A 16,753-nucleotide genomic window follows, 5' to 3' on the forward strand; every position below is an offset into this window, starting at 1 on the left:
AAAAGAAAGAACTTTTTATTATTACAACAATATTCCTGTTGCAACATAATGACTAGATAGGGAGGTAACAAAATATACTCATGGAGAAACTCCATGGGCCTAGAACTTAGTTACAAAGAAAAGCCAAAACATCTTTTAAGCAGTGCCAGATCTCAGATCCCATACCCAATCCTTAAAACAATAAAACCTAACGAGACTACCTAAACTTTACCCTACTTACAGAAAATGAAGAATGGTGTCTTGGAGAGAGAGAGACATGCTTGTCCCTCTCTGTAGCTGCAGAGACCTCTCTCAGGCTATGTCTAGACTGCAGGCTTCTTTCGAAAGAGGCTCTTTCAAAAGATCGCGTCTAGACTGCAGGCGAATCTTTCGAAAGAGAAATCCGCTTTTTCAAAAGAGAGCACCCAGCGAGTCTGGATGCTCTCTTTCGAAGACGGCCTCTTTACATTGAAGAACGCCTTCTTTCGAAAGAGGAACTTTCGAAAGAAGGCGTTCTTCCTTGTAAATTGAGGTTTACCGCCATCGAAAGAAAAGCCGCGTTCTTTCAAAATAATTTCGAAAGAACGTGGCTTGAGTCTGGACGCAGGGGAAGTTTTTTCGGGAAAAGGCTACTTTTCCCGAAAAAACCCCTGAGTCTGGACACGGCCTTTGAGAGACAAAAGGGAGAAAAAAAAGAAAAAACCCAAATTCCTTTGTCCCAGTTTGAAAAGTCCCACCTACATTCCTATTGGTCACTCCACCTGGCTAGGTGTAGTTAACCCCTTAATCCCCAGGCTGCTGGCTAACCCTCATAATCATGACATCCATCTCCATCTCAGTCTGTATTAAATAGATTTTCCTCATGTGCCCTCTTATTCATCTGCTTTGAAAGGTAACACTCAGTCTTTTCAACCTCTCTGAATATGAGAGGTTCTCCAGCCACTTCATAATTCTCATTTCCCTTGGCTCAACTGCATTAGTTCTGCTATCAATCACAGGCATGCTGCACGTACGCACAGTGTAGACTTCCGAGGGAGGTGAAACACTTAATGAGTGATCTCATAGCATTGTATTTTCCATATAATGTCCCCTCCCGCTCCTCCAGGATTCCAATGTTTTTCTTAGTTTCTATCTGTGCTCGCACTGGGTATGTCTACACAGCAGGGCAAATGTTGAGTTAAGATACACAACTTAGGCTACATCAATTGCATAGCTGGAGTTGAAATAGCTTACGTTGGCTTTTGGTGCTCTACACAGCAGAAAGTCGAAGGAAGAACATTCTTCCTTCGACTTCCCTTACTCCTCGTGAAATGAGGGTTTCAGAAGTCAGAGTAAGAAGTCTTGAAATAATGGCTTGCTGTGTAGATGCTCATGTTAGTTATTGCGAAATAATGCTGCAGTGTAGATGTAGCCACTGTGAGCAGGGTTTCACAGAGCTGTATCATGACACTCAGGTTCCTGTTCTGAGTTCATTCAATTCAATTAGAACCTTGTTAGGAGTTTGAGGAGTTCAAATTTTTTCCCTCTTATATGAAGACACTTTTTCACTTTCGGACCTCAAAGTTCATCTGCCATCATGCCGCCCATAAGCATGGCTTGGGACAATCCCTCTGAGGACTTTTCTGGACTTGATTATGACCTTAGATAGTTAGGTGCCATCAGCAAATGTTACAACCTCACTGTTCATCCCCCTTTCTAGATTATGAATAATTATAAAATAGTTCCATACTATTTGTTATAAAGCAAATAATCGTTCTTGCTGTATTTCTCTCACTTCACAGGTACATAGAGTATTTTTCTAAGTCCATTCAACAAATTAACGACTTCATGGAAAGTTTCAACCTCACCCTTTCTGACCCTTCAACATTCATTCTAACGGGCATTCCTGGCCTGGAAGATGCCCATGTCTGGATTTCCATCCCTCTCTCTACATTCTACATCATTGGCCTGTTGGGAAATTTCACAGTTCTGTTTTCTGTAGGGAAAGAGCAAACCCTGCACCAGCCAATGTACCTGCTTCTCTGCATGCTGGCACTCACTGAAATTGGCACATCTACATCTGTGATGCCAAAGGCCCTGTGTATATTTTGGTTCAATTTGAAAGTCGTTAGTGTTCCTGGCTGCCTCACACAGATGTTCTTCCTTCATGCAGGTTCTGTGATGCACTCAGCCGTCCTCGTGACCATGGCCTTTGATCGCTACGTTGCCATATGCAACCCTCTGAGATACACCACCATCCTCAGCAATGCACGAATAGCTAAACTAGGACTAGCGGGTTTGTTAAGAGCTGTTCTCGTTGTTTTGCCCCTGCCCTTGCTTCTGAGTAAACAGCCGTTCTGTGCCAGCCGCATTATTCCCCATACGTACTGTGACCACATGTCTGTGGCAAAGCTGTCATGTGGGGATATCACTGTTAACAGGATGTATGGCTTGGTGGTACCATTTGTCATCAACTTCGTAGACCTGACACTCATTGCCCTGTCCTACAGTCTGATCATCCAGGCTGTCCTCAAAATCTCCTCCAAGAAAGCCCACCTGAAAGCCCTCAACACGTGCACCACCCACATCTGTGTGATGCTCACGTCTTATCCTTCCTTCTTCTTCTCTACTCTGACACACCGGTTTGGTCAGGGCATTGCTCCCTATGTTCACATCGTCTTGGCCAACCTCTATTTCCTCCTCCCCACCATGCTCAACCCCATCATTTATGGGGTGAAAAACAAAGAGCTTCGTGACAAAGTGAGCAAACATGCCTGTAGAATTTGCATGCCTGAGGGTCATTGATTTTATACCTGTGGGACAATGGATATTTGAACATTAATAAGGGGTTCTCTGTCCCAATTTGGCTAACCTCAGCATTGTGGGAGTTCAGAGTCTAGGTAGCTCGTCATCCTTTCATTTACTTTCAGACCACCAGAAGATACTGGTGGCAAATTGGATTTCTCTTAGACCCTGTGTGATAAACGTTCTTGATCAATTTGATAAACAGAAGGTACACTTTTTTGTTAGGAAAAAAATAAAGAAATTGCAATGCTTAGCTTCTTCATCCTATATACAGTGATCTGGTGAGGAAAATTTACCTAATTTATCTACATCCAAACCTATAGGAAGCCTGGTGTTTAAACAAAATAGTATAGGTGGAAAGTGCTAATACAGCTGCTGCATGAACTGAGGACTTTCTACTAGAGTTTATCGGAGAGAGTCATTAAACTGTATTTTTGAGAACTGGAATGTGTTACTCTGGATTTGAGGGAAGAGGACCCCAATTAGTGGTCAACCCAATTGCCTCCATCTGATGTGCATTCAGCTACTGTGAATTAATAAACTAGAACACCAAGTACTTGAGGGGCAATTGGAAAGGGAAGTGAAAATGTAGTTGACAGTTTCTGTTAATGAGAATGGGAGGAGGGGACCAGCAAGTAAATAAATGAGAATGAACAAGGATAAATGCATAAAAACCTTAAGTCTAGTTTCCTTTGGGAAGTTTATCAAAAGTTAGGAAAAATAATGATCTGGTATGATCACTATGACCTATCTGTTTTGTAGAAATTAGAAAAGATTCACCATTACAGTATGCTGTGGAGCAAATCTTGGAAGCCATCCCAATGACTCTTTCCCCACAAAGAGCGGCCACTGTGAACCTGATGTTAATTACTTAATATTGTTCCACACATTAAGTAAATATCTGGGGTCTTCTAAACTTATTGCTCATGTCCATGGATGCTTAAATCAAACAAACTTCAGTGTTAGACAAGAGGTGTGGGCAATCATTTTTGGTGGGGGGGGGGGGGCACGCCAAGATTTTGGTAAGTGGCCAAGGGCTGCACTCTTCTGTGGAAGAAATGTGGGGTCTAGGTTGGAGGGCAGAAGGGCACACGGGATAAGGGACTGGGGTGCAGGAGATGGTGTGAGGTCTGAGAGGGAGTTAGGGTGAAGGAGGGGGTTGTGACCTGGGTCAGGGGGTTGGGATGTAGGGTCAGGGAGGGAGTGTGACCTGGGGCAGGTGTGGAGGAGGGGGCACAGGGTCTGGGAGGGAGTTGTCACCTGGGTCAGGGGGTGCAGAGGATTTGGATGGTGACTTGGGGGAGGGAGTTGGGGTACAGGAGGGGTTGGGGTACCACAGGCAGGCACTGGCTGGGAGGAGTTTATCTAGGTGTCTCCTGGCCAGCAGGTTGCAGCACCCCCAAGGCAGGCTGTGCTCCCTGTCTGCTGCAGCCCCAGCCCACCTGAAAATGTAGGCTGCTTCCAGCACATGGCTCTTCACTTGGGGTGGGAGAAGAGGCTTGCGCTGCCCCAGTCTCTCAGGCCAATCTCTCTGCTCCGATTGGCTGGCTGTTTCCAGTGAGTAGGAGCTGAGAGATTGGCAGAGGTCAGTACTTATTGGCTGATTGTTTCTGGCCAATCGGAGCTGAGGATTGGGCTGGGGGTGGGGAGATCACACAAAGGCTCCCCCACCCCACAGAGACCCATAGGGACTGTGTTTTAAACTGCAGCAGCTACATGTGCCTGAGGGTCCTGGCAGGGTGGTCCATGGGCCAGATCCAGTGGGTTGGCAGGCCGGATGCGGCACCCAGGCCGTATTTTGCCCAGCCCTGGACAAGAGCATGCTTGATTGCATTTAAATCTTGATCAGACAGAATGGCTCTATTCCCGTTGATTAATTCCTGACAGTGCCTGGAGTGAAATTGCTAAGTGACTCCTATAGGGGGTTCTAAAATACACAGGAAATACACTGCAGAGTCCAATAACTTTCTGCTTTGTGCAGTCGATTTTGGTGTCGCTTTCAGCTGGAACACCCAAAACATGCACTAACCCTTCCCGTTGTCCAAGACATCAGAAGTGGGTGCTGAGATTTCTTCTTGGAGTCTGTGATACAGACAACACTGAGATTTCCACCAAATATCAAGAGGATGAAACTGCTCGCAAAACAAAGTCCTTCACAATGTTGTTTGCCTGATATTGCACTGTAGCTATTGTTTTGCCGAGACGTTGGAAAGTGAGAGCAGCAGTGGTGAGTTTTGCTCATGGTTCACTAGCCTCATACTCATAACAACCAAGTAGAACCGTTTGGAGTTGAAGGATGAAAACACATGGATGATTTTGGAGACAAAGCCTTTAGTGAACTTGGCTTCTTTCCTCTATCATTTGTTGTGGCTACCTTTTAGCAATGCTACATTTGTAAGACTAATTTCTCACATGGAATTGATAAGAACATAAGCATGGCCATGCTGGGTCAGACCAAAGGTCCATCTAGCCCAGTATCCTGTCTGACAACAGTGGCCAATATCTCGAGGTAGATATCTATACAGCTATATTAGAACACACATTGTTTTCTTTGACATAGATTGCCAGCCAATCTGGATTTCTCTGAGTCAATGACCCATCATAAGAATGGCCATACTGGCTCAGACCAAAGGTCCATCTAGCCCAGTAGCCTGTCTATCAACAGTGGCCAATACCAGATGCCCCAGAGGGAGGGAACACAACACATAATCCTCACATAATCGCTCTCTTTTCATCCATTTCCAGACCAACAGAGGCTAGGGATCCCATTCCTACCATTCTGGCTAATAGCCATTGATGGACCTAACTTCCATGAATCTATCTAGCTCTTTTTTGAACCTTGTTAAAGTCCAGGTCTTCACCACATCCTATGACAAGGAGCTCCAGGGGTTGACTGTGCAACTGTGATAAAAGCAGCACCAGAAGGTGCAAAAGGAACATTAGGAAAACATTCTTCACTTTAGGTTGTACACTCAATGACACATTTGGGTTCATTTTTCAATCATTTTGGGCTCTTCACTCAATACAAATCTGCCATCCCAGAGCAGCACCTCAAGCTGAGATGGAGGCAGAGCAGAAACAGAGCTGGAATGGAGCCTGAGGGGGCCAGAGATGGGGTGAAGGTGGAGAAGCAGTGCTAAGGCAGAGCTGGGAAGCTGCAGCAGAAGACCAGAGCTAGGAGCTGGATCTGTACAGACCAGCTCCATGAAGGGTAGTCAGGTCTCAGGTAGAGTAGGGAGAGCTGTGAGGTAGAGCTATTATAACCCATGCATCTAAAAGAGCAGGGGTGGCTAACCTATGGCTCACAAGCCACATGTAGCTCTTCTCCCCTTAAAGTGACACTCGTGATACCTCCCCCACAGCTCATGAAGCTGCCCCTGCACCCCTAAAAACAGTATCCGGCCCCCGGCTCCTTGTGCTCACCTGGGCAGGGGAGCCTTCTGTTGCAGCGATCCAAAATGGCATCACCAAGATGGAGGTGGCAGACGGGAGCCTGATGTGGCCAAAAGCCTTGTATTTTAAAGGGGCAGCATCCTTTTTTTCCCTGCTCAACAGCACTGGGGGGGGGGGGGGATGGGGGGGCGCTCTTCCTTTTTCTTTTCCTCAACAAAAATTGCTCAAAAAAAATTCTGGTGCAGCTCTTCACAATTTTTTCCGCCGCTGTTTCGGCTCTTTTTGTTTAATGGGTTGGCCACCTGTAGCCAGACAGGGACCCCCCCTTGTAACATCCATTTTTGCTTGCCTGGATATGCAGGCTCAGTGACCGTGAATGGCTGTAAACAGAGATATGCCAATTGCTGACCAAGAGGCTGCCGAGGAATGCCCTTGACTAAAACCCATATTGATATGAACACACAGCCGTCCACGGGGGGAGGAATCTCTCGCCCAGTAAAAAAATGTCTAGTACTCACAATTTAGTTATCTCTCTCGCAAGTGTAAATGGTTTGAAACTTGCTTGTAAGAACTGGCGCCACAAAACGGACCAGTACAATTTGGCATCTTAGATAAGAAAGAGGATACAGGCCCCCAGGGGTATAAAGATGGGTCCAGCAGCACATTTACTCTGAGTGTCAATCTACCATCTATCTGCTGGTCAGGTTAGGTGTTTGACCTCCCAAGGTTCCACAGGGACACCCACCTCGTATTCGTCTTTCCTAGGAATTGAGGGACCGGCCCTGGCTTAACCCGCTGGAGTTGAGAGGCACAGAAGGGGGTAAAAATTGTACCTGGATGTGGTCCTTTGTCTTAAGTGTATACATAGACTTAGAGCTCTTTAAAGATTAAGCTGTCACTTGGTACCATTATTTCTATTTTCTATCTTTATTTTCTTTGTAACCATTTTTAAGATCTATATTTGCTAGGAGTTAAGAAAAAGAGCAATAGCCATTGTAACCACATGCTTTATAAGTCTTTTTAATAAACCTGTAACTGTTTAAGTTTTTAACCTGACTCCTTCAGTTGCTGTAACAGAACCATGCATAATTTAAAAGAACTTCTGCCGGTCATAAGGGACAGGTATAGGGAGAGCTTGGACATTTTGGATCGTGTCACTCCCAGGTGACAGATCCGTTGGGGCATCTCTCAGTCTTCCCTAGACTGCCCACTGCTCAGGGATCCTCTATCCTAGCAGCTGAAATCTGAGATGTAAGAAGCTCTTCATATAAACTCTGGGGCATCTGTCAGCCTGTTGGCTGCCCTCCGCGATTGGTCCCCAGTCCTAGCGGTAAAGACACGGACGTTAAACCTTTTCTCAGTAACACACACACCGCCCTGACCGTCATCTGACAGAATTGGCGTAGTCGGCAAGATTGTGTTATTGGTTCAAATACAGCAACGTGAAGCCAGTCACGATTGACATGGATTTTAGCTGTATGGAGAAAGAGTTTGCCCGAGAGGGATGGAGCAACCCTAAGTGGTATAAGGAGATGTTAGGAAAAGATTGGGGAGAACCACAGGAAATCTGGCAGGAGTCCTGTAACTGGGGAGCTGCCTGCAAAAGGGAAAGGGCTTGCATCTGGCTATTAAAGGGTGTGTGGCAAGCAGCCTGTATTAGCTACTGGAACTTAGAAATAGAGCTGATAAGAGTGCAGAGAGAGAGATACGAACTCTGGGTATGTCTACACTACCACCCTAGTTCGAACTAGGGTGGTTAATGTAGTCAATCAAAGTTGCAAATGAAGCCCGGGATTTAAATATCCCGGGCTTCATTTGCATCTTGCCGGGCGCCACCATTTTAAAATCCCCGGTAGTTCGGATTCCGTGCCCGCGGCTACACGTGGCACGGAGTAGGTAGTTCGAATTAGGCTTTCTAATTCGAACTACCTACTCCGTGCCCCGTGTAGCCGCGGGCACGGAGTCCGAACTACCGGAGATTTAAAAATGGTGGCACCCGGCAAGATGCAAATGAAGCCCGGGATATTTAAATCCGGGGCTTCATTTGCAACTTTGATTGACTACATTAACCACCCTAGTTTGAACTAAGGTGGTAGTGCAGACATACCATCAGGGAACAATGCCAGAACCTAGATACCCGAGTGCGAACCCTAAATAAGGACATGGAGCACCTACTGGAACGGCTCCTCCCGAGGCTAGAGAGGCGAAGGAGAAAGTAATTAATGGAGAAAAATGAGCTTTTGGAGCCGGCTTTAAGAACTTTGATAGCTCAAGCCGCTGATCTCACGCCTTCCACTATAACCAAGATAAAACATTCCAGCCAAAGCTATGGTCTGTGAACTAATTAAAGATCTGGAAAAATGGGGACTCTTAATTTGTACCTACTCCCTGTATAATTTGCTCAGGAAGCATGCTCGCTGGGAATGAGCCCCCACCCACGAGGAAGCTCTGAGACAGCTGATAACGAAATACCCTCTACTGGGGTGTTAACCCTCTACTGGGGGTCATGGACAAAGCTAATTATAGTCGGGGAAACTGGGAGGGAAAATACCTTCTTCTGTGTTAATGGTCTGCTTTGAATACTGTTTTGATTTTTAGCCAAACTGTTCTAGTTACTTTCTCAGCTAAGCATGATTCTTTAGCTCTTAAAATGTGGTAATGGGAAAGGAGCCATTTCTGTTTTGTTATCCTCTGGTGTTGGCTTTTTTGTTGTATTTTCTTGTAACAGGATTGTCTTTAAATTTGTTCACTTGTGAGTTAACTGGTTAATCAGTAGCTTCAGGGGGTATCCAAGTTCAATGTGTACAAATGCAAAGTACTCCACTTTGCAATTTTTCCTGGCAACCTGAGCTAATGGTGTTGGTGGATCGTTTCTTCACTCCCGAGGGAGGCTCCTAAATTGCAGTTCTCTGGAGTCTATTTTCTCCTCTACCTGAGGGAATTTGTGGAGTTCTGGCGAACAGGAGAGTCTGCAGGGACACTTCAGGGGATCATAAAGCTTGTGCTGCAGGCATGTTAATTGTCAGGCACATTGAAATTCATACACTGATTCTCAGGGCTCTGCCTTTCTGTCATAGGAAGGAGATTTCCATGAGCTGTAAAATGGGATTTCAGTGAGTTGACTATGTCTGCAATATGGAACAAAATACAGGACTATGTAGCACTTTAAAGACTAACAAGATGGTTAGTTCTGAGGGCTCAGGAAAGTTTCCTGAGTTTAAGTCAAGAATAATTTAGGCAGGAATTCACCAGCATCACAACTTGAACTGTTGAGTGTTGTTAGAGACACCAGGGAATTTATCTGATAAAGGAGGAGCAAATACAGGACCCTGGAGGTAAGTGGCTGTCTGTAGTGTGTGTTTGTGTGTTTGGGGGTTACTTGCTGTGTGCTGAGCTTGTGTTTGTCTGTTTGTTTGTTTGTTTTGTTTGTTTGTTTGTTTGAAGGAGCATGTGCTGTGGCCGACAGTTGGAAGCTCTGAGCTACTAAAGGTTTGAAATCTAGAAGTCTCTGTTAATTGGCTTAGTCAGGGGGCGGGGCTATCAGGCAGGCAGGGCTTTATAAAGCAGTGAGTCAGTGACCAGGGAGCTTTACGAAGAGGAGCAGCAAACAGGGACTTTTGAGAGGGAGTTGGGAAGGGGAATGGGAAGGGGCCAAGGTACACTTGCCATTCTTTATAGTTTAGTTTAAAGATTTTAAATCAGAAGTTTTGATTAAATAGAAACCCTATCAAGTATCTAGGTAGCAGTAGGAGAGAAAGCAGGCAGAAGCCCAGCAGCAGAGTGGGGGCTATCCTGTTTATTGCACTTAGCGTAGCATGTATGATTACCTGCCCTGTGGGCAGGTGGCATACATGTGCATTTGGTGCAAGGAGCTCCTTGCTCTCAGAGACCGTTTATGGGCTTTGGAGGCTAGAGTGGCTGAACTGGAGGAGCTGAGGAAGGCAGAGAGGTACATAGATGAGGCTTTCCAGGACACTGTAGAATTGTCCCACCTCTGGTCAGACAGCCCCTGTGCTGTTAAGGAGGATGAAAGGCTCAGGGAAGGAGAAAAGTAAACGGGAGCAGAAGGAAACCTTCCCATAGTCGGGATCCTCCTTCCACATGTTGCGGTATCCTCTCACACTGAGGTTACGTCTCCAGGGGAGGGAACTCCAGTTAGTAGGAAAAGGCAGTTGTTAGTAATGGGAGATTCGATCTCATCCTACGAGGCATAACAGGGAGGTCGATAAAGGGCTTTCATGTCAGCGCAGAAGCGTCCAGACTAGCGTGCTGAGCCGACAGACAGCTGATTAGCTGTTTGTCGGCTCAGCATGGCAGCCATTTAAATTTAAATGAAGCCGCGATTATTTAAATCGTGGCTTCATTTCCCTTTGCCGATCAGCCTAATCTACACGGCTCCATTGATGGAGCCATGTAGTTTAGTCACACCCTGAAGAACGTGAAAAAGATCTCACCAAACTAAGAAAAGGCATGCAGTAAATAGGATGAAGTTCAATAAGGACAAAGGCGAAGTACTCCACTTTGCAATTTTTCTGGCAACCTGAGCTAATGGTGTAGGTGGATCGTTTCTTAACTCCCGAGAAAGGCTCCTAAATTGCAGCTCTTTTTCACACAGCGCAAAGTCAATCTGTGGAACTCCTTGCTTGAGGAGGTAGTGAAGGCTAGGACTATAACAGGGTTTAAAAGAGAACTAGATAAATTCATGGAGGTTAAGTCCATAAATGGCTATTAGCCAGTGCGAGTAAGGAATGGTGTCCCTAGCCTCTGTTTGTCAGAGGGTGGAGATGAATGTCAGGAGAGAGATCGCTTGATCATTACTGGTTCGATTCATGCATTGGCCACTGTTGGCAGACAAGATACTGGGCTGGATGGGCCTTTGGTCTGACCCAGTATGACCATTCTTATGTTCTTATGGTAAAACTGGACTTATATCGGTATTGTAAATAGTGCAGACAAATATTTGTGATCAGTCTCATTCTGTATATCCCACCCATTACCAAGATAGTTTCCCCAATTATCACCTCTAATACCATTAACTCACAAACATCCCACTCTCCCTACCTCTAATATCATCAATTCACAGACACTTACCTTCCTTCCTTCCCCCCCCCCCCTGCACCCCCCTCCTGTTCTGCAATGTGATTTGTCCTTTTCATATTTGTTCATTTTTTTAATTGTATCCTTTGGTATATATGGTTGTGACTACTTTCTTCCACTATTTGATCTGAGGAAGTGGGTCTGGCCCACGAAAGCTCATCATCTAATAAACCATCTTGTTAGTCTTTAAAGTGCTACATTGTCCTGCATTTTGCTTCAACTACCCCAGACTAACACGGCTACATTTCTATCACTACTCTCATTCTTTGTCATCCTATCTGTTTCAGGAGCTTCCTTTTTTTTTCAGTATGTGGATTTTTTCCTCTTGCTTGATTAATTTTATCAATTAACCAACCAAGTTCATTGGCCTCTTAGAAAGTGCAGCCAAAGCTTCTGCAGTAGGTACTGAATTACCAAAGAGTTCACAGCAAGAATAGGTCACTCGTTGGCCAGAATCTCCACTTACGTCCTGGCTGTTGTGTGTTAGTGGCTTCCCTGTGAGGAAAATCAGAACAGAAGGATGGCCAGACTGGGTCAGACCAAAGCTTCATCTACACCAGTATCCTGTCTTCACAGAGTGACCAACGCCAGGTGTGCCAAAGCGAACACACAGAACAGGGAATTGTCAAATGATCCATCCCCTGTTGCCCATTCCCATCTTCTGACAAACAGAGGTTAAGGACACCATCTCCCTACAACTTGGCTTATACTCATTAATGGACCTATCTTCCAGAAATGTATCTAGATCTTCTTTGACCCCGTTACAGACTTGGCAGGGTGAACATTATGGGAAGAAATGCTTCCTTTTGCTTGTTTCAACCTGCTGCCTATTAATTTCATTGGATGATTCCTAGTTCTTATGTTATAAGAAGTCAGTAGCTGTTCCTTCTTTATTTTCTCTATACCAGTCATGGTTTTATAGACATCAATCATAATCCCGTCTTTGTCATCTCAGGCTGAAAAGTCCAGTTTTATGAATATCTCCTAATATAAAAGCCATTGAATAATGATCATATTTATTGCCCTTTTCTGGAGCTTTTCCTATTCATAGAATCATAAGGTATTTAAATCGCCGCTTCATTTTCCTATGCCGGGTAGTCTAATCTACATGCTTCTGTCGCCAGAGGCATGTAGTCTAGACGTACCCATAGAGCTTTCTCATACCTCTTGGATCCCAATGTTCTGCTTAGGTTCTGTCAGGGCTTGCTCTGTGGGAAAGGTTTCACAGAGCAATGTATCACGAAGCCCAGGTCTCTGCCCGGAGTTCATGTAATTAAATTAGAGCCATGGGTAGGTGTATGTCGGTAGATGAACTCTGATTCCAAGAACTATAGCAAGTATGCCTATTGGTTGGGAAAGCTTGAATTCCTTATGCTGCCTATTCACCTGCCTTGCTTGGCTTCCTCGGAGGACTTCTCTGGTCTTGATTGTGACCTAAATAATCTGGTGTCATTTGAAAATATTACCATCTCACTGCTCATCCCCTTTTTAGAGTGTTAACAACAATGAAATATTTATTGTATTAACTCCACTAATTGTTGCAGAAAGTGTACAATGCCCTCACTGTAGCTCTTTCTCTTCATAGGCACCTTCAGCATTTCTGAGCACAGTCCATGCATTGAAGACTTCATGGGAGCTTTTAACCTCACTCCCTCTGATTCTTCAACATTCATCTTAATGGGTATAGCTGGTCTGGAAGCCGTCCATGTCTGGATTTCCATCCCTTTCTTGATGTCCTACATTGTCACCCTGTTGGGAAATCTCATTCTGCTGTTTGTGGTAGGCAAAGAGCAGACCCTGCACAAGCCAATGTATATGATGCTCTGCATGCTGGCACTCACGGACATTGTTACACCTTCCCTTGTCATACCAAAGGCACTGTGCATATTTTGGTTCAATTGGAAAGACATTACTATAAGTGGCTGTCTCACCCAGATGTTCTTTCTTCACACGCTTTCTTTCCTGCAGTCAGCCATCCTTGTGGCAATGGCCTTCGATCGCTACATTGCCATATGTGACCCTCTGAGATATGCCACCATCCTCAGCAATTCACGAATAGCAACACTAGGGCTAGTGGGTTTGATAAGATCTGGTCTTTTGATGCTACCACTGCCCCTGCTCCTCAGCAGGCTGCCATTCTGTTCCAGCCGAATTATCCCCCACACACACTGTGAGCACATGGCCATTGCCAAGTTGGCATGTGGGGACATCAGCGTGAACAGAACCTATAGCATGGTGGCAGCATTTGCGGTCAGTGGGATAGACCTGATACTGATTGCACTGTCCTATGGTAGGATCATCAGAGCCGTTTTCAGAATGTCCTCTACGGAAGCCCACCAGAAAGCCCTCAGCACCTGCACCTCCCACGTCTGTGTGATGATGACGTCCTATATGCCCGGCCTCTTCACCAGTATGTCAAACCAGTTTGGTAAGACAATCGCTCCTCACATTCACATCATATTGTCCAACCTCTACCTCCTCGTTCCTCCCATGCTCAACCCCATCATTTATGGGGTCAAAACCAAGGAGATTCGTGACAAACTGGGCAAATACACCTGCAGAAGGTGATTACTGTGAGCCATCTGTCAGACAGAAAGGGAGCCTTAATCCAGGCTGCTCTGTACCAATTTGGCTTAGTTCAGCATTGTGGATGATCACCATCTCAGAATTTCTTCACAGATGATCTCGCTCCATTACCAAGCACTGCTCTCTCTGTTGCTGAGATCCCTCTCTCTGACCATCACTTGATCTCTTTAGGCATCACCCATCAGCCCAGCACATAGTTTGTCCATAACCCCTTCCGTTACTTACACACCAAAGGAAGATTCTGTAGTATCCTTCAAGGTGAGGTGGCTTTCCTTTATATCCTGGGTGATCAGGAATCTTCATCAGTTTGGCAAATTAACGCTAACCTTTCTGATAGCCAAAGTAAAAAGAAAGGGACTACAACGCTACACTTTTTATCAGATGTGCATTGATTCAAAGAAGCATATACACTTCTAAAGATAAAGAGTTGAAAAAGTGTATTGACTACCAAAGTTACTAGTTCTAGTGATATTGAGTACAGTTGGTTGCTTGATACTTTCCAGATGTCAAGTTAATAACTGTGATATTCTAAACCTATTGCCCCACCTCTCTGTATGGATAAATGTAATAAAATACATTGTCAGACAAGAGTGTGCTGACATGGATTTAATCCTTGATCACACACAATTGTTATGTTCTCATTGATTCTTGACACTGCATGGAGTGAAAGAGTTGTCCATGAGGGGACTTCTCAGCTCCCCACGGGACAGACTAACCAACTGCATTTTCTTGTTGATTTTGGTCTCATTCAGCTAGAACTTTCAAAATACCCACCAGCTATTCTCATTGTCCAAGATATCAAGCATAGGCACTAAGTTGTCTTCCTGGGTTTTGTGAAACACATGAAACAGAGATCATCACAAAATGTTTAGGTGATGGAATCACATTTCTAAGTCCTTCATGACCTAGGTCAGCTGATTTCATATTTTGGCCATGGTTTTGTGGAGATCATGGACACTTGGTACAGGCATGGAGTTTTTAATTACACAGAACAACCAAATAGAGTATTTTGGGATTCAACGATTCCGATACAGGGATACAACTGGAGTAAAAGTCTTTAGTGAAGTTAGCTTCTTTGCACATTCATTTCTGTAGCTAACTTTTGGCAATGAAAAGATTAACTTAATGAAAACAAAGTTGTACAACAACACGGACAAGGAAGTTTCAGAACACTGTTTGCATATTAGGGTTTACTCGCAGGAACACAACATCAGTTGTGAAGTTTCCACCAATGAAAGAAATGACTGCTCTGATCCTGCAGATACATATGTTCACCAGAAGAAGCATTTTCCTTCAAATGAAGACAGTGAGGATGAAATGTTTTTAGCCCTGGTCTACACTAAAGAGCTATTTTGAAACAATCCCTCTAATTTCAAAGTAAGCAGTGGAGCATTTACACTACCAAGCCTGTTATTTCAAAATACTTAATTTGGGATTGTTGTTTTGAATGTAGTGATTTTGAAATTATTTTCTTAGAGTAAGAGTAGCAAATTAATTCAATGAAAAATATGGATTTTGCCTACCATCAGTGAGTACAATTAGAAATGAGTAGCATAATAAATGTATTGCTCTTATACTGCATTTATTTTCGGCTCCTTCGAGGCTATTATTAATACTGTTAGGCTACGTCTACACTGGCATGATTTTGTGCAAATCTTTTAGCGCAAGAGTTTTTGCGTTAAAGTATTTGCGCAAGAGAGCGTCTACACTGGCATGTGCCCTTGTGCAAGAGATGTGCTTTTGCGCAAAAGCATCTGTGCCAGTGTAGACACTCTCTTGCACAAGAAAGCTCCAATGGACATTTTAGCCATCGGGCTTTCTTGCGCAAGAAATTAACACTGCCTGTCTACACTGGCCTCTTGTGCAAGAACAGTTGGAAAGATAGAAAATATGGCAAAAGACCAGCTTGGCTTAACAAGGAGATCTTGCATGATCTCAAAATAAAAAAGGAGTCATATAAAAAATGGAAACTAGGACAGCTAACAAAGGATGAATATAGGCAAGCAACACGGGAATGCAGGGGCAAGATTAGAAAGGCAAAGGCACAAAATGAAATCAAACTAGCTACAGGCATAAAGGGAAACAAGAAGACCTTTTATAAATACATTAAAAGCAAGAGGAAGACCAAGGACAGGGTAGGCCCACTGCTCAGTGAGGAGGGAGAAGCAGTAACAGGAAACTTGGAAATGGCAGAGATGCTCAATGACTTCTTTGTTTCGGTCTTCACCGAGAAGTCTGGAGGTGTGCCTAACGTAGTGAATACAAGCAGAGAGAGGGTAAGTTTAGAAGATAGGATACACAAAGAACAAGTTAAAAATCACTTAGGAAAGTTAGATGTCAGCAAGTCACCAGGTCCTGATGAAATGCATCCCAGGATACTCAAGGAGCTGATAGAGGAGGTATCTGAGCCTTTAGCTATGATCCTTGAAAAATCATGGAAGACAGGGGAGATTCCAGAAGACTGGAAAAGGGCAAATATTGTGCCCATCTATAAAAAGGGGAATAAGAACAACCCAGGAAACTACAGACCGGTCAGTTTAACGTCTGTCCCAGGGAAGATAATGGAGCAGGTAATTAAGGAAATCATATGCAAACATTTGGAAGGTAATAAAGTGATAGGGAATAGCCAGCATGGGTTTGTGAAGAACAAGTCATGCCAAACTAATCTGATAGCTTTCTTTGATAGGATAACGAGCCTTGTGGATAAGGGAGAAGCGGTGGATGTCATATACCTAGACTTTAGTAAGGCATTTGATACGGTCTCGCATGATATTCTTATTGATAAACTAGGCAAATATAACTTAGATAGGGCCACGATAAGGTGGGTGCATAATTGGCTGGATAGCCGTAGTCAGAGAGTTGTTGTTAACGGTGCTAAATTCTGCTGGAAAGGGATAACAAATGGAGTTCCGCA

The 16,753-nt window shown here is 44.4% G+C and overlaps 2 protein-coding genes across 2 annotated transcripts; both read left to right on the forward strand.

Moving 5' to 3' along the window:
• The first annotated feature begins 1,806 nt into the window (after positions 1-1,806).
• On the forward strand, positions 1,807-2,763 carry LOC142827300 (olfactory receptor 52N4-like). Its single transcript, XM_075922027.1, has one exon. It carries the CDS (start codon positions 1,807-1,809, stop codon positions 2,761-2,763), a length of 957 nt encoding a protein of 318 aa, XP_075778142.1.
• Positions 2,764-8,948: 6,185 nt separating this feature from the next.
• LOC112545214 (olfactory receptor 52P1-like) lies at positions 8,949-14,816 on the forward strand. Its single transcript, XM_025182886.2, has 2 exons — positions 8,949-9,491; positions 12,839-14,816. Exon 2 carries the CDS (start codon positions 12,883-12,885, stop codon positions 13,819-13,821), a length of 939 nt encoding a protein of 312 aa, XP_025038671.2. The 5' UTR covers positions 8,949-9,491; positions 12,839-12,882; the 3' UTR covers positions 13,822-14,816.
• Positions 14,817-16,753: the final 1,937 nt, after the last annotated feature.

Source organism: Pelodiscus sinensis, chromosome 1 (genome assembly GCF_049634645.1).
Source record: "Pelodiscus sinensis isolate JC-2024 chromosome 1, ASM4963464v1, whole genome shotgun sequence".
NCBI lineage: Eukaryota > Metazoa > Chordata > Testudines > Trionychidae > Pelodiscus > Pelodiscus sinensis.

Coding starts and splice junctions, on each gene's coding strand:
- LOC142827300 (XM_075922027.1), top strand. CDS start 1,807: ATGGAAAGTTTCAACCTCACCCTTTCTGACCCTTCAACATTCATTCTA.
- LOC112545214 (XM_025182886.2), top strand. CDS start 12,883: ATGGGAGCTTTTAACCTCACTCCCTCTGATTCTTCAACATTCATCTTA.